The sequence below is a fragment of the Lepisosteus platostomus genome, chromosome 10 (assembly GCF_059453375.1).
Source record: "Lepisosteus platostomus isolate fLepPlt1 chromosome 10, fLepPlt1.hap1, whole genome shotgun sequence".
NCBI classification, from domain to species: Eukaryota; Metazoa; Chordata; class Actinopteri; order Semionotiformes; family Lepisosteidae; genus Lepisosteus; species Lepisosteus platostomus.
In genome coordinates, this window is record NC_142620.1 from 6,819,984 (window position 1) to 6,842,252 (window position 22,269).

The 22,269-nt window shown below is 46.4% G+C and overlaps 1 protein-coding gene across 9 annotated transcripts in view; it reads left to right on the forward strand.

The window, feature by feature from the left end:
- Positions 1-22,269, forward strand: part of klc1a (kinesin light chain 1a) — a 41,079-nt gene that overhangs the window by 14,596 nt on the left and 4,214 nt on the right. For 4 of the 9 annotated variants that reach the window (XM_088647826.1, XM_088647828.1, XM_088647822.1 and 1 more), the window contains exons 5-15: positions 487-712; positions 1,601-1,688; positions 2,154-2,255; positions 3,623-3,796; positions 4,732-4,831; positions 5,385-5,437; positions 6,047-6,114; positions 6,593-6,701; positions 8,071-8,232; positions 15,682-15,812; positions 20,709-20,775. In XM_088647826.1, coding sequence (XP_088503952.1) covers positions 487-712; positions 1,601-1,688; positions 2,154-2,255; positions 3,623-3,796; positions 4,732-4,831; positions 5,385-5,437; positions 6,047-6,114; positions 6,593-6,701; positions 8,071-8,232; positions 15,682-15,812; positions 20,709-20,775 — 1,280 coding nt within the window. Of the gene's footprint in view, positions 1-486; positions 713-1,600; positions 1,689-2,153; positions 2,256-3,622; positions 3,797-4,731; positions 4,832-5,384; positions 5,438-6,046; positions 6,115-6,592; positions 6,702-8,070; positions 8,233-12,447; positions 18,091-20,708; positions 20,776-22,269 lie in introns of those variants that run through there. The other 5 variants (XM_088647823.1, XM_088647825.1, XM_088647824.1 and 2 more) reach the window with 5 other exon arrangements.

The window sequence follows — 22,269 nt, forward strand, 5'->3', positions numbered from 1 at the left end:
GGAATCACACAAAGCCTTGTGCTGTGTCCTCTGTCCTGCGGGGGGCGCTGTTACCCCTGCAGAACATTTAATCTCTCCATGACTCTTCATCCCAGACCAGTCTGTTCGCTCCAGAACGCCAGGTCTCGACAAAGTAGGTTTTGCAGAGTCAAGTACTGAGGTGTATTGTAGGATCAGTCGTGCACCACCGAACCGTGAGAACTTCCTTTCTGTTTGCTTTTCAAGCTGCAGCAGTCAGATCACTTCTCACCTTTTCCTCCCATCAGGGCCTCATTTGGATTCCATTCCAGTTTGTTTTGGCCTTGCTTCTTTCAGGAAATAGTCCAGAAATAGCAATTATGTGTTTACATGCGGTAGAGTCTCTGGCGGGGGGGGGGGGGGAGAGAAATCGCAAGCCCGGGTCTTTCTCTGCGTGCCTGACTGAGTGCCCGTCTGCGTGGTCTCTTGTGCCCGGTTGTTGAGTTGTCTGTGTGTTTGTGTCCGCAGCCCAGCAGCACAACAGCAGCGCGGCAGCAGCAGCCCAGCAGGGGGGCTACGAGATCCCCGCGCGCCTGCGCACCCTCCACAACCTGGTGATCCAGTACGCCTCCCAGGGCCGCTACGAGGTGGCCGTGCCGCTGTGCAAGCAGGCGCTGGAGGACCTGGAGAAGACCTCCGGCCACGACCACCCCGACGTGGCCACCATGCTCAACATCCTGGCCCTGGTGTACAGGTGAGAGCCCCCCGCCCCACGGCTCAACACCCTGGCCCTGGTGTACAGGTGAGAGCCCCCCGCCCCACGGCTCAACATCCTGGCCCTGGTGTACAGGTGAGAGCCCCCCGCCCCACGGCTCAACACCCTGGCCCTGGTGTACAGGTGAGAGCCCCCCGCCCCACAGCTCAACACCCTGGCCCTGGTGTACAGGTGAGAGTTCAGGGTTCTGTGCACCTGTAACCGTTGCGGGATATCCAGTTCTTTTTCATTTCATACGGCTTTGCTCCTTCTTGTAATACTGACGTGCATTGTCCAGAATCCAAACCGGGAAGGTAAGCTCCATCTTCCGCCTCCCTCAGCCGTGTGAGAGGTGCCCAGACCGGCCTGAGAGGGCTCTCTGGGGCTGTGTCAGGGTTCCTGGTGGGACAGGCAGTGCTGGCCCAGTCAGTGTGTTTGGATGGTTTGGAGACGTGCATGAATTCCCAAAGTGACATGAAGTGGAGACAGAACAACCAGTGCCTGACCATGGTTTTGGTATCTCGAGTATACCTTTGGTATTTGTTTTTGCTGGGATTAAACACAAATTGTTCTCTCACTTCTGTGTTTTTCTGTCCTTGGCTGTCTGAGCACAGCTGTCACTTTTTATTCATCTCCTCTGTTGTCATGAATTCATCGATTGTGTCGCAAGACAAAAGTGTGTCATTTTAATGAAGAAAAGGGTTCTTCTGAGGGTAGGAGTTGCTCCGAGGGAAAATGAATAGCTTTTGACATGTAAAGCTAAAACATTTTTGCTACGTATCTGACCCCATCCGTGAAGCTCAGATGGTAACTTCTTTGCGAATGAAAATTCAGGAAGTAGAAATTCTAATGCCTGCCCTCCCCCCCCTTCCCGCCCGCACACCACAGAGACCAGAACAAATACAAAGATGCTGCTAATCTGCTGAACGATGCCTTGGCCATCCGGGAGAAGACTCTGGGAAGAGACCACCCCGCGGTACGTGTGCCGTTACCGGGTGCCTCTCCCGTTGCTGCCGATTCTTGCCGGCTGACCGCGCTGGGAATGTCCTGACGACTGTGTCGAACCCCGCAGGCTTGACCTTCCCTGCAGGGTCGTCCCATGATGACGCAGGCGCAGAGGACAGACTCTGAGCAGCCTGGCCAGGTTACCTGCAGTTGTGCCAAATCGCAACCGACGAAGAGCAATCTTGCCTGCAGCTGAAATCATTTATGTGAAATTAATTGGTGATCTTCTAGTAATGTTTTTGTATTGCTTAAATTCCACAATGAATTTTGAATTGCTGCACAGTGTGATCTGCTGTCTGATTAATGTCAGGGAAGTGTATGTGCTCCTTCTGGTCTCTGAGCTCATCGCTCATGGCTGTGCAGGGTGTGGGATTAGCAAGTGTTGGTGTAAGGTCTGTGAATTCCCCTGCTGATTGCTGTGCTGTGGGCTAACCAGGTGGCAGCGACGCTGAACAACCTGGCCGTGCTTTATGGGAAGAGAGGAAAGTACAAGGAAGCCGAGCCCCTGTGCAAGAGAGCTCTGGAGATCCGAGAGAAGGTGGGTCTGATGTCTGCCTGCTTTCCTTTCCTGGGTTATTTGCTTTTGTTATTATCTTCATCACAGCCTTTTTTTTTAAACTTTTCATCTGTAGACCGAAGTTTAGTTGACGGGGGATCAGAGACAGTCTAAAATGCTTGTCCTCAATAATCCTATGATGATAGAGTCGTCCGAGGCGCTGCAGGACTGTAGCGCACTAGAACAGTTCCAGGCCAGGCGTTTTTCACTGGCCGTGGAGCTTCACCCGTTCAGGAGGAGGAGCTGTCAATCTGTAAACCCATCTGCTCAGCCACTAGGGTTACGGCTCTCCGGTGATTTTGTGTTTCCGTCAAGTCTGGTTTTTTTAATGCCCATTCGGGAAGAGAAACAGGATTTTAAGAAACCGCCTCGCAACTTGTTTACTTTGTTATTAAAGGCAGCTAAAAAATATGGAAACAAGATTAGATAGGGTAAATACTGTATGGAGTGAAGTTCTTGCTCTTCTTGTGTTCTTAACCTACTTTCGCTATGTGTTTTGGATAACCAGAGTGTGGTTTCAAACCCCAGGCGTGTTTAGTCTTGCTGTGAAAGGCTTAAGGACTCTCTTAAGTAATAGTATCTGGTCTTTTCAGATTTGGTGTGATAAGGCTCTCAAAAGCCAGAAGGGATTAAAAACCAGGTTTGAGAGTTCTGCAAAGCTGAGCTTGGCTTTATTTACTGTTCCTTCAGAATAAGGTAGCTTTTCTGCTTTGTGCTACCTGTAACCCAGCCACAGCAGGACAGAACAGGGGAATTCACTACAGCCCCACTCTTAACTCGACCTTACTGAGGGTCTCCCACCCATGAGTGGATTACTCTGTCCAGTGTGTTCTATACATGATGCTGTGATAGACTGTGTTTCAGAGTCCTTGGAAGGTACTAAGTTAGAATCTGGGACTTATTTTTCCAGTCCCATTTTGCTTGTGTTTCTTGTCTCAGTTGCTTACACTGTGTTTGGCAGTGATTAACATCTGTGTTTGTACCATGGCATTATTCAGATGTTTTCTATTTAGTCGAGACTCATAACTCATAAGCTGTGAGTTTTATGGATTGTGGCTGTTTTGCAGTACAGCTCTGGTCAAAACAGTCACATTATCAAAATTTAAAAAAAATAAAAGAAGAAGAAGACTGACTATATGGTGACAAAAATTAAAGCAGTCATCATGTGAAGTGATGTTTCTGATCACCAGGAGCCTTGTCTGTGAGCGAGGGTTTTAGTCTTTAAAGTTTTGCATTACTGTGGTCTCTGTGATACTGTGTCCTGTGTACCTGCTTAGTTCGTCAGTCTGATACTGATGCTGGGGAACATGAGGTCTGACCCAAGAGTGTCTCCACCCCTCCCCCCGCAGGTCCTGGGTAAAGACCACCCTGACGTGGCCAAGCAGCTGAATAACCTGGCGCTGCTGTGCCAGAACCAGAGCAAGTACGAGGAGGTGGAGTACTACTACCAGCGCGCCCTGGAGATCTACCAGACCAAGCTGGGCCCCGACGACCCCAACGTGGCCAAGACCAAGAACAACCTGGTGAGGGCCGGAGCACGGGCAAGACGAGAGAGGGGGGCATTCAGGCTTTAAAGGGGCTCCCTGGTTTCTCTTGCTGTCCAAGTTAGGGATCTATAGTCCTGCAGGGCCTACCGCTGTTCCTTCCGGTTAGACTCTCAACAACATCAACGGCTCAATTATTGGAACACTTAGTACAATTAACACCTATTCTAGGTCATTGACTGCTTAAGGCTGCCTGTGAAACCCCACCTGTCTTACGCTACATGCAGTTTTCTAATTGGGTAAACAAGGCTTGCAGACTGCCTGGCAGTAAAGGTTGCCTTTTGAAGGTATCCGGTGGTGCTCTGTTATGGTAACACCTGTACAATGGAAAGCTTTCAGCACTGGGCATCATCCAGACTGGAATCCCATGATTACAAATAATCCCGAGTTTATAACTCGAATGTGTTCGCAACGCATTCTGAGCGCCTATCCAGCTCTACAGTCGTGAAGCTCCAGAGCACGAAAAGTGAGTAACGGAAGTAAGCTGGTAAGGAACAGAAACCCTCCTTACAGAGAGGTTTGTGAGTCTCCAGCTCAAAGAGTACAGCTGCAGTACTGCCCCCGGGCAGCCTTCTTGCAGGGCTAGGCCTCTCCTGGTACCAGCAGAGCCTCCATCAGCCTTGGGATGAAGTGCTGACGCAGTGTGCCGCAGTGTGTTGCTCAGAGCTGCCAGCTGCGTAGACGACAGCTCAACATCAGTCCATGCAGCTTTTCTGGTGTATTTAACCTTAAAACCTCACAGGGCCATTTTTCTGTGACATTTTGCAGTTTTGGATTAAGGCCTCAAACGTCTTAATAGCAGGTTATAACACGGTAGAATGAAGCCACTGATAGGGCCGTAGTTCAGTCAGCTTGCTTTTGCATTCAGGTTGTTTTTTCATTGAATTCACATTGTGCACTGGCTCTTCTCACAGGCATCCTGTTACCTAAAGCAGGGGAAGTACAAGCAGGCGGAAACGCTGTACAAAGAGATCCTCACTCGAGCCCACGAGAGGGAGTTTGGCTCAGTGGATGGTAAGATGCTTTATTACGAGAAGGGAAGAGCAGTCTGTAGAGAATATAATAAACGGTGTTGCATGGATGCAGAAGTTACATCTGTGTGTACGTGATGTATAATAATGGTAGTGATTTAAACAACTAACTGTAGTGTGAGACCTGTGCATTGTGAAACAGTGATGCAAAAATGAGGAATACATTTCTGTGGCTCTGCATTACAAAATACAGCACAGCTCATCAGAAGAGGATATGCTATGTGCACTAACTTCTGTAATGCCCTTGGGTGAATAATGTCTGTTTGCTTGTGTTCCGCATGGTCCTGTTTTTATTTGTATTCAATTTCCATTCTCCTTGGACCACAGTTTTCATGATAGGTTTGTTTGAAAAGTCCACCTGGCATTATAAGCCCCCGTAGCAATAACAGCTTTAGAAAACTGCTTCAGAGGCTCCCGAATAGCAAACGGCGCTTTTCCTGTCCGCGAGGAGGAGATGTCACTGACAGGTGCCTTAGGCTACGTGTGAGAGGCATGCTTTGTGAGGAGCTGTGAAAATGTGCTGTTTGTGTTTGCAGACGAGAACAAGCCCATATGGATGCATGCAGAGGAGAGAGAGGAGCAGAGTAAGGTAGGTGTGCCGTGTGGTTCTCCAAATAGGCCAGCTCCAGTCTCCTGGGGTGTACAGAAGCCATCTTCTTTTGGAGATACTGCAGTTTGCAGTGCTTCTGGAAATAAGTAAATCCTGTCGTTGTGTTATGCGGCTGTATAGCAGTGGTTCACTGTCCGGTTTTTACAGCTTTAAGTACATCTTTCAGGGGATGTTTTGTGCAAAATGTTCCTCACATCATTCCTGGTTCAAACTTTACTTAGAATAGTAATGAGCTAAAGTACACTTAGTTGTTCCTTCCGTTGAACACAGCTACACCTTCAAGGCTTGGTGTGCCATCACTAGTGGCTTGCAGTGAGCCGGGGAAAAATGGGCACGTGATTCCGGTTTCTAGGAAAAGCTGTGAACTCTGGACATGGCACAACTGCCGGTTTTCCGTGTCAGATAGATTTTAAGCCGGCGAGTGTTCAAGCTTCGGAATTGTACTTTGGCGCATTCTGATTTACCGCCTCGCGGGCTTCAGGCTGAGCCCTGGTTTAGTCCTGGCTCTGCCTTCCCTCCAAACCCTCGCCTGTCCTGATGATGCTGTGACTGCTGGAAGAAGTAAACAGCAGCCGTTTTGTTTCCCAGGGAAAGCAGAAGGATGGGGCTTCCTTTGGGGAGTATGGCGGCTGGTACAAGGCGTGCAAAGTGGACAGGTCAGTGTTCTGAAGCAGCTGTGCCTTTTATACAGGTAAAGCCCTGGAATACTTTACCAGTTACAAACACCAACAATATTCTGGGTGGAGTCATCATTTTTCTTATTCTTGTTGCAGTAAAAAATGCAATTGGCAATCGGCTAATGTTAAGTTTCCGCTCATATTTTATGGAATAAAGGATTCAGGATGAGAAGTTACAGAACAGCTGGATGAAGTTTCTCCTACAATATTTTGCACTTTTTTCCCTCACAATGGCATGTCTGGTTGTTGCCCTCCAGGAAATAATTCAGTGCTAGAGAGGAGAAGGTGCTTGCCTCTTTTTTTTTTTCCTGCTGTGATGAAAGAAACGGACTGATTTATTTGGTAAAAATATGTGTTTAAAACCCCCTCCATGTAAACAGACAGCAGGTTACATGCTGGCGGTTGCGGGGTGAATTCTGCTCTGCTCTTTGTCCACTTTGACCTCTCTCTCACCCAGCCCGACCGTGACGACCACCCTGAAGAACCTGGGGGCGCTGTACAAACGCCAGGGCAAGTATGAAGCGGCAGAAACGTTGGAGGAAGCGGCCATGCGCTCTCGAAAGCAGGCACGTCCAGTACGATATGTCGGCGCTCCACGGCTCTCTGGGTCGTTAGGCCCAGTGATGCCTTCCTGTGATAGGATGATTTCTTTCTGCTTAAGATTAGGGGAAATTCTTTAAGCTTTAGATTCTGGGAATTTCATTTTAACTTGAGAAAAAAAAATGAGCAAGATGATTAAAAAGCACTTGTTTTAATTGAGAGGTATGCCAAAGGGATAGCCGCGCAAACTGGAGAATAAGAAACGATGCGTTCTGGGAAGCTGCTGTATGGCCTAGAGCTAATTGTCTTCACGTTTCTCAGATCAGTCAGGACCGTGGCAGTGAGAAGCACAGTTTTTCTCCACACAGCCGAGCAGCAGATATACTTGACTGCCTCTGTATTAAAAATGCATTTAGATTTGTGGTATCTAAGAGTCTGGACTGTAAAATTGACAAACCAGGCGCCACATGTAACCATAAAGGTAGTGCCAGTGTTTTATGGCCTGAGATGGTGATTTCAGAAGAGATTAAGATCTAATTTTGGAAGAACAAATCCTGTTTTTTTAGTGACAGGAGAATATTCAGCCACGGGTGATAGTTTGTTTCTTGTTGAGCATCACGTGAAAGTCCCGATGAATGCCGGACAGTGTAGTCGCAGAATAGTGCAGAAAACAGCCATGTGTGCCAGCCTCTTCTCTGTTATCTTGCACAAAAAGCAGTGTGCTTCTCTTAGGCCTCTTAGGATCTGCACAGCAAGCCTGAGACTCAAACCAGGCCTTCTGTCATAACAGCATGCAGCATTCCTCCCTTGCACACTGGGATAAGCTGGCACAGACGTAAATGAGCTGGAAAAGCAGGACGAGTGTGGGAGCACAGTAGGAGCCAGTGGAACGCTATTCACTGCAGGAATCTTTGCTGTCGCTAATTGAGCAGAGCTGCTCCTGCACTCTTCAAGAGATAACCCCTCCGGTTCCAGCAATTCATTCTCCTCCAAACCAGCGGGGCCCCTGCTTGTTTCCTCCTTTTCCCAGAATCCATAGCTTTCACTGTACCGATTGCTGCACAAATGTGTGAATTTACTTTTCGCTCAAAGCTGTTTGTTGCCGTTAATCCTTCATGTGCGAGTGCTACTGGGCAAATCTGAGACTTTGAACGCCTGAATCAAACTGACCGCCAACACATCCTCTGTGATGTTATAATTCTCCTCCCTGCACAGTTGCTTTACTGCAGCTATCTATAACAACAGAAGACGCAGACAAAGTCACAGCCGAAGCTCTTGACGGCCCTCGGCGCTTAGATCTGGCAGTGGAGTCCCGACGGCGGTCTTCGCAGGGTCGCTGCGGGGCACAAACGTGCCCGTGGCCTCATGCGCCTGTGCCTGCCTGCCTGTGTTTAGGGCCTGGACACTGCGCAGAAGCAGCGCGTGGCCGAGGTGCTGAACGACCCCGAGTCGCTGGAGAAGCAGCGCAGCCGCGAGAGCCTGAACTCGGAGGTGGTGAAGTACGAGAGCGGGCCAGACGGGGGCGAGGAAGTGAGTATGAGCGTTGAGTGGAACGGGGTAAGTACAGTACACACAGCCCAGTCGCCCGCAGCGGCCCTCCTTCAGGGCAGACCCGCTGTATCCTCTCCGCTCCTGCACAAACCACGCCTAGACAACAGACAACATAATCTGTCACCCCAGTCCTTGAACCCGAGCACAACCTGTCCTGCAGGAAGAAAAAAAGCCTTATGGTTTTAACTCATATATTGACCGAGCGATTTGTGGCCAGGATCTGTGGTTTCCGCGGTGTGGGCAGGATATGGCACTGTAGCAGGTGGGTTGGGACAGTGCAGTTTATTTTTTAACTTGCCTGTCGGATCCCTGCTCCCGTTTAACCAGGGGCACATCGTGTGTTGTGGGTGACTTCGCGTGAAGGAACTGTGCCGAGGGCAGCCGTAGCTGTGCGTGTGTGAGCTTGAGAGCAGGTTAGCTCCAGTACAAGAGCTGACACAGTCCTTTCTGTGTAGATCAGCGCGTACCTGCCAGAGTCTGGTAACACTCTAATGCTGATTGACTGTCCAGGTGTAGGGTCACTAACATCTCTAACAGCAGCTGCAGCATGTAGCAGTATCATCACTCAGTAACACTGGGGCACTAAAGGGCCTCTTCTCTGCTCTGTTTATTTGTTTTGGTGCATTTTTTTATTTGTCTTTCACCTTGATTTCTTGAGCCTAAATAGTGTTCAAAATGTTACGTTCCAAATACTGGGTCTTGTGACATAATGTTTAAGGCGATGCAGTTTTTCTTTGAGAGCTGTTTTTGACGACGGTGATGGAGATGGATTGACCCTGCTATCCTGGATAGTTGTCCTATGCTTTGTGTCGAAAACAGACGTACAGTTCGCTCGTCTTGTTCTTTCGCACACCAGGAGTATCGGCCGTGCTGTGGAATTGTCAGAAAGGGTTGATCTGTCATCTCGTTTCCTGATGTTGTGTTATTTGGCAGCCACACCTGGCATCCTCGATCTGTGCCGCGGCTCTAAGTAGCATCTGGAGTAAACATACACTGAGATCACTGTCACAGGGGCAGCAGACCTCTGTCATGTTTCGGCTTAAACCAAAGTATAAATAAGTGTAGTGGTGGCTGCTGTCAGAGCACGTGCTCAGAGGACACAGGGAGCTGCAGAGTAGTGAGATAAAGGTAGTCTCTTTTCTTTTTTTTATTATTAATTCCGAAGCAGAGACAAAGCTGCAAAAGTGCATTCAAAGGGCACATTAAAACAGTGTCCACCTGTGCTGTCAATCCAGAGCAAGAAGTCAGGTAGCATAGTTCCCAGGACTCATTCCTGCATTTGGATTTTCCCTGTTGTCATTCATGTGGCTAGAAAAAAAGACAAAACTGGTGTTTGTTTAAAATATTGTATCTGCTTTATTTTAAAAAAACAACAACTAAAAGGGTGAAATTTTATGGGTTGTGAGATTCTTCTGATTGATGATCTCCTTGAATAGGATCAAATATAAAACTGTCACCTGCAGGTGTCTGCTGAGAAGCAGGCAGGTATGTGTTAATGGAGTCTTTAGTCTGAGCTATAGAACACGCGTGTCTGTATTGGATTGTCAGGCCGTGTCCAAAGAAATAGAGCGTGTGATCTCCACCTGGAGGTGCTAATTGAATACTTTTACTGCAGGACACATTTAGACATTTAGGTTTTTAACGCTTCCCGGGAGCTGAATCAGGTTGAAGTGTAAAGCAGACTTAACATTTGGCCTTTGCTTAATTAACAGTTTTGTGAATTACTTAAGCACTCCAAGGGGCCCAGATGTGGTCGGCATTAACAATTTAAGTAGATTCCGCCCAGTCCAATGAGTAACTGTCTTGTGAATTACCACTCCTGTTGCCTCTTTATTGGACAAGGGAGAGTCTGGGCATGGAAGTCCAAAGTGAAGTATGAAATAAAAAGACAAATGGCAAAAAATGAGAGCAACTGCAAATGCATTTTAAAGCTAAACAGATGAAAAGGGGTGTATTTTTTTCTAGTGTTGTTCAGGAGTCTAGAAATGTCACCATCATAACTAAGTGGGCCAAGTAGAATTAGTATTGGATTAGCAAATGTCTAGTGCTTTAATGTCTTTGTATTTAGCTTTAAAAACCTACCAGAACCTCAGTGCTTGCTGGCAGTGCTGTCTCCAGCCTTCATATCACAGCATTTCTTCACCAACCTTGTTAGTCTAGACCCATGATGACATTTGTAGGTGCTTGTTTAACATTAGGATGTAGGATGCATAATTATACCAGAGCAATTCATAGTAGTGGTTTGGCTTCTTAGAGCTGAAGTGTGTTTTTAGTCATTAGATTGTAGATGGTGCTTTTGCCTGTGATGCTGAGTGCCACAGCCATTACTTCAGGTACTGTGTTGCCCTGCCCTGCTCAGAACTGTTCTGTTGCCCGGCAACAGCAGCCTCTGATTCAGCTCCTCGGCAACCAATCAGCATCTCTTGTGCCGATTTTTCCCTCTGCCCTGTCTGTGGTAACCCAGATGCACACACATGGGAACTGTGTACTGTACACCTGGATGTTTCTGTGTTTCTGTGAGCATGCTGATGTGCTTTCACACACTAAATTCTCTCTCTCTCTCTGATAACTGTATGTGAACAATTTGGTTGTGTTTTGTGTTGATCTGTCTTGAATGAACAAAAGAGTGACCAAGAAACAGTATTTCTCAGACGCCTTGATAATTATTTTTACTCAAAGGCATAAAGAAACATTTTTACTTTCTTTAAGCATGATTGTCTGCATCTTCTTTGTGTTCCTTTGCTCAGTTCATTTGCTTGGCCAACACCTTGACCCTGGATCATTCTTGTTTTGCATGTTCTGCTTTTACTGAAAGAGTCAGAAGACCCATCAGCAAAGCGGCAAGGCGGTTGTTACTGCACCGATAAGGTTCTGGATGGGGCTTCAGTGCCTTTCTGTGTGGAGTCTGCATGTTCTCCTCACGTTTGTTGATTGGGGTATTCCAGTTTCTCCTGCCTCCGATAGGCATGTTGAGAGGTGGATTGGCTCTGCTGCAATGCCTGCACTCTGAGGAGAAAGCATGTGGCCTTTATCTTATTAACCAGGAGACACAGGAAGCAGCTCTGATGCAGGTGCCCATTCCCTGAATAATTAGGCAGAGGTTCAGGTGATGGCAGATCCTAAAGCAAGGCTGTATTTGCAGACACCAGTGTAAGATCGAGTTTTTAACAGTCACAGTACATCGCGTGAATTATCAGGTTCAGAACGAGAGTTCCTAAGCCTCTGTATCTTCAGCCTGGCTCAGTGCTGCTGTCTGAGTGCCATGAAGTGCAGGGATCCAGGCTCTGCAGTGCAGTACGGCACGCCCAGCATTACCTTGGTGCCAGACAGCGTACGAGCTGCCCTGGCCTACAGGCTGTGGGCTAAGCAGGACAGGTTGCAAAAACGGGCTTGGATGCCGAGCTTGCCTGGAATGGATTTTTCCAGAATGGGCTGTGAACATTGAGCACAGTTATGTGTAGGGCTTGCAGCTGTGCACTGACACTGGGTAAAGGCTGAGATGATAATGATTATAATAATAAAAGAGAAGTGCCTGCTTCTTTGATGTTGTTAACTTAATCGAACACAGAGCAGGTTGTGCATATATTTTTGAGGTGCCTGAATCGCTGGAGCAGCTGTATGTAACTGCATGTTGTAAAATTGGCTGTTAGGAGTTTCAGCACTTCAGTTTTAACTTGCTCCATGTGTTTATGTGAAAATATTTGTAGTGCCAGTCCGTCTTGACCCTTTATTGAACAGAATTATTAGTAAAGGGAGCCTAAAAGCCTTCTTTTCCTAAAAGGTGATAGGTACCTTGCTAAAAGCTGTTTGTTAAAAAACATCCTGGTCTCAGTGCTATGGAGAGCGACCTCAAGAGTTTTTCACCCTAGTCTACAGGGCGTCAGTGCAGCACAGCAAGAAGTAGCCCGGGGGGAACAGGCAGGAAATCAAATTGCACGCAGTCCTTGAACAAATGAACAGGAGGAACCTTCAGCTTATTTATCATCTTCACTTAAGTCCTGCGTTTCCATTCAGCCTTTGATCGGGTCACACGCTGCCCTGTTTTTTCCCTCCTTTCTGCTTTGCGTTCCTCAAAAGAGCCCTGCTTCTAGGTAGGGTAGCATCTCTCGGTGAAAAACTGTTCCTTCAGGATGAAACTGTTGGTTCTGGTGCAGAGGTTTGACTGGGTTTGTTTCTCTCTCTCTCTCTCTCTCTCTCTCTCTTTCCGTCCCTGTTTGGCAGGCCTAGATGCCTTTGTGATTCTAAAACTGTCTTCTGCATGATGGATGCACACCACCTTCCAGCTTAAAGCTCTCTTCCCGGCTCTGGCCTCTGTCCGTTAGCTATTCCTGCGTTTCTCTTGTACAGACTGCCACTCTTTCGCCATTTCAGATACTATCGGAAGCATCAGCTCCTCACAGCAAGCTGTTGCAGCTTTGCCAGGCTCATTGTTTAGAATCCTTACTGGGTGCACGTAGTCCTCGCAGTAGATTACTATGTAATATAACTGGAGGAGTAGCTCTCTCGTTATTTGGTGTGGCATCGAGTTAACTAAAAATTCTAATATAAATGATGAAGTGGCATGATCGTAATCTTCTACAGAGAACTGTTGTATGTGAGGTTATGGGGGCATGGGGGGGGAAGTGCACCTTTCAGGAAAAGGCCGATTTCTCAGCAGCCAATCAAAATCCATCATGCAGGGCTGTTACCCAGAATCCCCTGCTCACTGATGTATCCTATCGCAAATCAATGGTTCAAAAAAACTTTCTTAAATCTAAATAGAAAATGATATTCATTTCTACTGTTTAGTGAGTTGCAACTACATGCAGGTGTTTTTGTACCAAATTTCACCTAAATATTTAAAGTAGACAGGGCTTAGTATTATCTCAAAGTTCAATTGACTGATATTGGGGGTGCGCTTTTCCCTACCTCTCACCCTACTCTGTGTTCAGTGTTTGACTCTGTACATTTTTTATATAAACATAGAACGCGTGCATTGCTGTGTTCTCCAGTGCAGTTCCTGGATTTGGGAGTTTTATGTAAAAGACAAAACATTTCTTGCCTTGTGAAATATTGCTTATGAGAAATAAAATGTCTTCTCTTGTTCGGCCTCTTCTCCTACTAAACTCTTCCATGTCCTGTGGTTTGCGTATTTGTGTCTTTCTTAACTTCTAATAAAACTCACTCTTACTGACCTGCTTCTGTGCCTGATGTCTCTTTGTGATCTCTGCCTGCTCTACCTGGGTGTTTTGCTGCTCACAGCGCTGCCATGAAGATGTACTTTGCTGAGTGATCCCCCACCTCTGCACAGCAGTCACAGTGGGGCTTGCTGCCGGCCCTGTGGTAGAGACAGAAAATTTATGGCTGTGTGTTTAAAAGCTTTATTGTCTGAAGCACATTTTTAAAAAATATTTAGCATTATAGTCTTACAAAACAATAATGCATTACGGGCTCTTACAATACCAGGTTTTGTGTGATTCCAAAAATCAAAGGCAGTATAGGATGGCAACAATTGTATGTCCTATTATTATGTAGTCTACACAATTATTAATTAAACATACCAGCTGCATTATAGTTAATATAATTATAGTTAATAATATTTCTTAACAAGTAAACTTAGTAAATTTCAAGAGCTAGTGGTATACTACATGACACCCCTGATACAGAACACATGGAACATAAACTCCAGTTTACATCACCAGTTAAAGCTCTGTAGTGAATTCACTGAAGACTTGGCTCACCGAGCAGCATGCAGGGATTACAGCCCCAGTGATCTGGACAATTCACAGATATCGGACTATGCCTAAGACTACGAGTCTTACTGAAGTGTCGTAGATGTCATTGTTTAATCATCTTGATTGCGAAAGTTATCGTCCGTTATGTGGAATGGGTCTGGGGGCTTTCTTAGCTTGGATTTCAAAGGGAAGGAAAAATACGTTGTGTGAAGTTGGTTTTTATGTTGGGGAAATAAAAAAGCCTGTTTGAAAGGAAATATCGTGCAGGTTGAAAGAGGAGTGTAAACCCACCCTCGCACCCACCAATCTGAGCTGATGGAGAAACCTGTCTGCACTCCCAGCAGCCCCTGGAGCTGGCAGGGCCAGCCTGACCCCTGAAAGACCCCGACCCTTACTGCTTCTCCAGTTTTCTTTTCTAATCGCTACCAGGCAAAGACTTCAGGGTTTCATTACAGTAATGTGTAAAGTGTCAAACGTTCATAAATCCGCAAGCTGACACATTAAACGTAGCTTTCACCCCCCATCATTTCCTTGAACCAGCCTTTCTCTTTCCCTCTCTGTCTTTTTCTCCCTCTGTCCTCTCTCTCCGTCTTTGCTGGAGATCCGTTTGCTGTGGCTGAGAGTTGGTTTCTAAGGAGACGAGGTCTGTGCCCTGTATCTTGCTGTCGGCACAGACTTCTGTTTGAAGAAGTTCTGACAGAAGATTGGTGGCCAAGGCTGAATATTGCAAGAAGGGATTTGCTGAGCTTTAAACTTGCAATGCTTAGCTTTGCTTTTTGGTAACGGGAAAGCTTTCAAGTGTGATCTCTGTTTGAAAATATAATCATGTCATTGCAAAAGTTAAAACTTAATATCTATGTCCTTAGTCATTGTGATTGGAATCTGTGCACAGACAGCCCAGTCTGTACCTGAGTATAAAGTTGCTTTATAAGGTGCAGGACAAAATTTTAATTCTTGATTTAATTAATTTATACAACACATATTGCTTTAAGGTATTAATAAGCATGGTTTTCTTTCTGAATGTGGCATGGAAGTCTGAAACTGGAATCCCCGAGAGGTCATAGAGACGAAGAGCAGCCCCTGCATCTGTGCAAATACAGATTGCGCTTGCACACACTTCCCTGAGAGGCTGCTCTCCACCTGCAGACTGCACTGTCACAGACTTGTGCTGTCTACCCCCCGACATGCACGCAAGCAAGCACACACACTCTCACGCAAACACACACGCACACTCCTGCGCACTCTCACACACACACTGTCACACATATACTCGCATGCACACTCTTGCGCATATACCCAGACTCTTGCACGAACTCACCCTCTTGCACTCTCGCAAACACACACGCACACTCCTGCACACTGTCGCACGTGTACTCGCACGCACTGTCGTAAGCGTAATAGTGCACACGCTCTCGCACACACTGTCATACGTGTACTTGCACGCACACTCTCGCACGCACTGTCGTAAGCGTACTAGTGCACACGCCCTCGCACACACTGTCGTAAGCGTACTAGTGCGCATGCTCTCGTACACTGTCATACATGTACTCGCACTCGCACTCTTGCACACACTGTCACACATGTACTCGCGCACATGCTCGCACACACGCACACACTTGCATGCAGTCTCTCGCACGCTCACTCTCACGCATATACTCGCTCAGCGAAGGGAGCTTGTGTCCAGGTTCAGGGCTCATGCGGGTGCTGTTCTTGGTTTAACCCCTCTGCCCTCTCTCCACAGGACGGTTCGGGCTCTCTCAAGCGCAGCGGCTCCTTCAGCAAGCTGCGCGCCTCCATCAGGCGCAGCAGTGAGAAGCTGGTCAGGAAGCTGAAGGGGGGTAGCTCTCGAGACAGTGAGCCCAAGAACCCGGGGTAACTATCTGTGTCCGAGCTGTGCTGGTGCTCTGTGTTTGCCTCGCTGGGCCGTGCTGGTGGTGGGGTACTGCAGCTGCTGCAGGCCTCCTGGTGCTGTTGAGAGAAATCCAGTTGTGTATGTGATGTCATGTATGTATGTTATGCACATGTGCCTGTAATTGAACCGGTTTCACGAAAAGCTAAAGAAACGTAAGTTTTGGGAGTGTTCCAGTGTTGTCCAGCAGATGTACGAGGGCCTGAAAGCAGAGGTTTGAATAAGGCAGCTGGTACCCCATTCCAGGATCAGGGTACTGTCGAAGAGTGCTCTGCACACTGCACGGCCATTTACTTTGGGCAGAAACAGCCCCTGCCAGGTCCTTGCTGGCTGCAGTCCAGTAACTTGCTCTCCTCTGTCAGCTTTCAGGACAGTGGGCCGCTGGCACTGGCCTGCCTTAACACCAAAACCACTTCCCCTGTGGCTCATTATGCCAGCAGTCCAGTCACAGTAATCTGAGCAGCAGTTGCCACACAGCGATCCTGTTCACCGGTCCAGTTGGCATTGCAGGGGAGCCCTTCATTCCTTAGCTGAGACTCAGAGAGCCTTCGTTGCTCCTTAAAGACGTTCCAGCAAAGCCCTTGAAACAGCTGTGTCTGTTGTTTCTGCGCCAGGTCGTTCCTCTGTTCTGCTTCAGTATCCACACTGCAGCAGTCAAAGCGCAGCTGTTGAGGATGGGTGTCTGTGAGACAGGCAATGGATGTTGCTGTGTCCCCATAGTCTTCCCCCCTCCCCAGTAGGCCAGCTGGTCTCTGCTGACTGGGAATCTCCTGAAACACTTGAAGCATCTGAAACAGTTGCTTGTAGTGTCTATGTGCCCTGTGCGAAACACATTGAATTACTGACTCCAGCTTTATTAGTCTAGCTACGTAAGTCCTTTGAAATTCTTAAAGTCGCCAAAGTGCTAGGAATGGTGTTGAAAACCTGATTTTGAAAAGAATGCATGTCATGATATTCAGACATGCATGTTATCCTTGAGTGAACAAGGTTGTTACAATGAAAGATCTTCAGCCTGCAAAACCTTATTAAAGAAATATTTTATTTAGCTGTGCCACAGGGGTAGTATTTTCTTCTAGTGGCCGAACACTCATATCCGTGTTACAGACACTATTCATAGTTTAAGAAAGGGATGAGTGAGTCATCTTTGTCGAAAGAAATAAGATGCATTTAGCTCCTGCCCAGCAACTCCAATAACCTCTGCTTCCCAGGATGCCTTACATGAAAACTACTAGGAGCTTAGGGCTCATACAGTGCCCTGCCTCTGTCAGATAGCCAGTGAACAGTGACAGCTGGGCAGTGTCCTCACAGAGCTTTCATTTTCAGGTGAATTGGGCTGTGGTGGATTCACTCTTGGCAGTTCAATTTATGAGAGTTGCACCAGTTTTCTTAACTGATTCACCAGTAAATTCAGATTTCCTCAACACCCTCGTTTCTCCAGTCCTCTCCTCGGCCTTGACTGAATGTTCTGAAGTTGCACTGTGAAATTTCACAAGCTTTCTCTGAACCCCGAAAAACATGTTAGCGTTGACGGTCATGAACAAAACTATTTTACCTTTAACAGATGGAAGTGGGAATACCAGACTGACTTTAAAAAAAACATACCAATATAAATGAAAAGAAATGCCCTTCTGGTTCCAACTGGGTTTTGTTGCCATTCTGCGGAGACATCTGTGTGTTCCCGTTGTGTGGGCTGTTGTGGTTGGTTGGCTTGCTGTGAGGCTGCCCAGAGTGTTGGATTAAGGGAGAATATCAGAGCAAACCTTCTTGCCAGAGGCCTGCTACAGTTCGGACTGTGCGCAGAGCTTCCTTAAAATCTCCTGCATTTGTTAAAAAGGCAAGCAAGGATTTTAATTTTTTTATTAACTAACAAGATATATGCATAATCTTCAGATTGGACGGTTAGAAGGTTAAATGTTTCGTACTGTACCAAATTCTTAGTTGGGACAACTTTCTTAAATTTTCATTGGACCTCAGACACCCTTAAAACTACCCTGCTTTCCAGCACCTTATGAGCAAGTCAACTTGGGTTGCAAAACTGCTGTTTTAGTATTCTGTGTTTCAGTGCCTTGTGGCATTGTTTTCCCCGTTTTAAGTAGTTTTTATTATCATTTTGATATTCTTTATTTTACCACCTTCTGGATTGTGTTGAATTTGTCTGCATGAACATCCTTTTGTTTTAATGTCCTCATGCTGTACTCCTGACTGTACCTGTCTGACATGAATAAATACCTTTAAACAGTCTGTTGGCCAGTAGTGCATGCCTCGTCACTGTCCTTCCAGCTCTTTCACCATCCCTCCTAGGTGGCTGAAATCTTGTGCTGCTTTCGCTCAGATATGCTGGATCATTTCAGCACATATCCTCTCCATCTCCTTCCAGACGTTAACTGCCATTATTTTTAATTCCATTTAGATTGCATCTGCATACATCATCTCACTAACTCATCCTCCTGAATTTAACTAATGAGTCCGACGAGACACACAGAAATCCTTGCAGCTGCTCGGGGCAATAGTTCTAGTGCTTTTTTTTATTTACAGAACCAAGCTTCACTCTTGCCAGTGCCCCCTAGATTCGGTGAAGTTCAAGCTCAGATGAACTGAGATCATTGGAAAGAAAACCGGAAAATTTGAGTCAGAGTGTCTGAGCAGTCTGGGAAAAGGCAGAGTGCATTTACTGTAGTTGCAATGCTATTCAAGGTCTGTGTAGCAATATATGACCGACCTGACATCTCCCTTTTCCTGGGGAACTCACCCTCCATGGCTACCCTGTGCACCAGTGGTGGGAGATGGCTGAGAGTGGATACAGACAGTGGTGGGGCCTGCTAAATAAAAAACAGGTCTGAGTGCAGAATGCTGTGCCACTGTTCTGTCCCCTTTCGTTTTGAAGGAGAGAATCCTAGCAAAGGAAAAGCCCAGTTTGATACTCAAGAGCTGGAGGTGAATGGCAGAGGGCTCCTGTTGCGGTTGTTTTTTTGACATATGGGGTCAGGGAGGCAAGGAATATAGTGTCCCGTGCAGACAGGAGGTGAACAGAAGAGGACAGTGACAGGGCCCTGGCATTAACCACCTGATGCATTTAAGATCCGACTAACCCACTCAGGGTGCCTGGGATGAGGTCTGTGTGATTCCCTGGCCTGAGGTTGTTTAACATTCTGAGATTCTCCTAACCTGCTGCCGAACCTTTCTTTAACATTCTGAGGATCCGTTTAACAAGCTCCGGTTCTGTTTAACAGATTGTGTTTTGCATCTCTTTGTAAAGTGGAGGAAGTCTCCTCTAAAACGTTTTTTTTTCTTTATTCTTTATGAGATGTGATGGACGTAGTTCATTTAAAAGATTGACAGAAAAAAAAATAATACGAACCCTGGATACTGAGGCTCAGGCTTGTTGCGAACTGGAGGCTATGGGGAACTCCACTGGTGCTGCCTGGTTTGCCCCTGCCATAAGTGAGGATGGGAAAGTTGTCAGAGTGGAGGTGCTTCCTGCCCTGATTCCTCCGCCTAATGCTACGCTTCTCTCTATGGGGACAGTATTTCCCTGAGAGCCTGTGCTGAGGTCGCCTGAGCCGAGTCCTGCCTTCTTGCTGCCGCTGGTGACCGTTCACTGATGAGCCAGTGCAGCACCAGGAGATCAGAGTGCAGTTCTGGAACGCAGTGATGATCTCCAGTCTGTTTGAGGCATTCCAAACCGAGAGATTCCGATGCTACCTAACCTGATTCTGTGAACCGTAATCGCCCTTTCTGAATGATGATGTTGAATGATAGGTTTTTGACGCTGGACTCTTGGACCTCAGACTCGCTCGCTGCCAAGAGTCTCTCCCACAGCCAGTGTGTCACCTTAACGGGTCACAGGTGCAGGGTGGGGGTGTATAGGGGTTTGTCGAAGGCTGTTCACCTAGCAGTAATGTGCTTCGTTGCATTCAATGCATTAACTGGTAGTCTTAAACTAGAACTGTAACATGACCGGCAGAGGGGTTTTTTGAAAGGAACCTTTAACACCATTTTCACTTCTACTTGGGTTGGGCCGGGCCGTAGTAACACAGCACTAACCTGTCTTGTAACGCAGCTAACACTGAATTCCTGTAATTGCTCACATTAGTAACCTCCTTCTCACTGCGCTGAACTCCGAGCTCTGACTAGTGTTCAATTTGGAATGCCCCGGCACCAAACACCTCAAAATATGGAGAACAATTAAAACAAAAACATGTTTTCTATATTTTACTAGAGCTTTACTACACTTAAGGAGTTTACTAATGTGCGTAGGACCGTGGGAAGAGCGTGTTGCAACAGTGGATCACAGCTGGGAACCCAAACCGAAAGACTATCCCAGTCTAAGCCTCAGAACTATTCTGAACGTATCGCACATACGTAGTTATTGACTTCCAACGAGGCCAAAAAACGCCGCCATAACTCCTTCAAAGACGGTTCACAACGTGCTGCAACAACACGCGTCGTCCTTTACAACCTCTTGTGCGCTCGGCCGGAAGCTGAGAGCAGAACTCCAGGTGAAATGAGGGAGGACAGGAATTTCCTCGCCGGTGCGGCTCAGTAACAGAGAGTCCTGGTACTGTATGTTCGTGGGCGGCGTGGATTTTCTGCACGTTGTTCTATTGCGTTGCGCACTGTTCGTGACGGAGTTATGACGGTGATCCCCCCCAACTCGTGCGAGCGAAGCGTAACCTTGACGAGGAGGGAGACCCCGCTAGCCAATCCCCTGGGCTCGAGCTGTGCACCACTGTTCTCTGCTCGATGCCCGTGGCGCCTCCTGGCACTAACCTGCGCCCGGTGAGCGCCGTGCGGCTGTGTGGATCGCTGTCCTGCCGTTCTCACTGATTTGTCCTTGCATGTGACTGTCCTGGATGCAGCATGAAGCGTGCCAGCTCTCTGAGCGTACTTAACACGGCTGACAAGGCTGCTGGAGACCCCTTTCAAGTAAGGAGCTGAGATTTTCCTGTTTTTATACAGCGGGGGTGGGGGGAAGCCCAGCCAGAGCACACAACTGATACACACGCATGACTACAACAATCAAAACCTGGGACTTTACATGCGCAAAACCTGTCATTCTCTTGCCTGGCTAATTAAGTACAATTAAGGATATAACAAAGTTGCCATGCATGATTGTGGGTTCTCATCCTTTTTAAGGAAAATGGAAATCTTAAATGCAGTTTAAGTAATACAAAAATATAACAATTTGCAGAAAAACATGCACACGAGGGGTATTGTTGGATTACATGGGCAGCAAAAGTTACAGAAAGTTAGGACTTTGAATCGATCTTAGGTTCTACTGTACAGCTGTAGTGCTTTAATATGTATCAGTTGTATTGAACACAATAGTGGGGCAGTGATGTAGCTGTGTTTCCACATTGCAAAAACCCTTATCAAAGACAAGCAGCTTAATAACAATGGATGCAGGAGATTCATTGCAATTTGTATTTACATTTCTAAGATTAATATAATTGTATTAAAAATACTTTTCTTTATTACAAAGGGCCTTTACATGAGGCTGTGTAAAGCAGATAAGAACTCAGGATTCATGCGCAATGCCTTTGTTTTTTTTTCTCCATGATGTACAGTCCACTGTCATTTAATTCCTTTGCATGGGATACAGCTCACCCACAGTTCCAATACCCTTGTAATTTACAAACTAACCGTGTCTAACTGTCCTTTAAAGTTTTACTAATTAATGTGGCTACATGCTTACTTATAACCTCAAGCATATTAAATGTCTTGTTGTGCAAATTGCCTGGTTAGGCTTGTTAAGTTATTCTGGCCTTTAATACAACCCAGTAACATAGAGCCTCAAGTATGTTTTCTCTGAAAATAAAAAAGAAATAAGAAGCTCTTCTTACTTCAGTGAATTATAATTAACTATAATTTCTAATCTGTTTTCATGGTGTTTTACATATTAAATTATACATTTCAAGACAGTTTAAAAAAGACGTGATTATAGGACAATCTGGCTGCCTGTGGTGTGATTGAATCCGAAATCGAATGCAACAGCAAGAGCCCGCGCGTATGCAAAATCAGTACATGCAGTTACACAAGATGTCCAGAAGATGCCGCTGTTTGTCTACATAAGGACATTTGCCAATCAGAACTCCTAAATAAGAGTTTGGCCAATCAAAACCAGTACTGCCCGGTCCACCTGTTAACACATTGGACTGGTGTCCTTTTAGATCTGCTGGAAATTAGATTACACTGACTGGATTGTAGTTTCTTTTTAAAATAGTCTTAAAAATAGAAAAAAAAGTTTTAATGCTAAAGTAATTAGTATGTTTGACAAAAATAAAATAATTTCGAACAAGATATTTTAATTCTTTACAGAGTGGGACTGACAAAGATCTCTGCTTTAATTATGCTAACCCTGCCCCTCTTATGCTGTGTTCACAATTCTAACAGAAATCAAATTATGCAAGATGAGGCCTA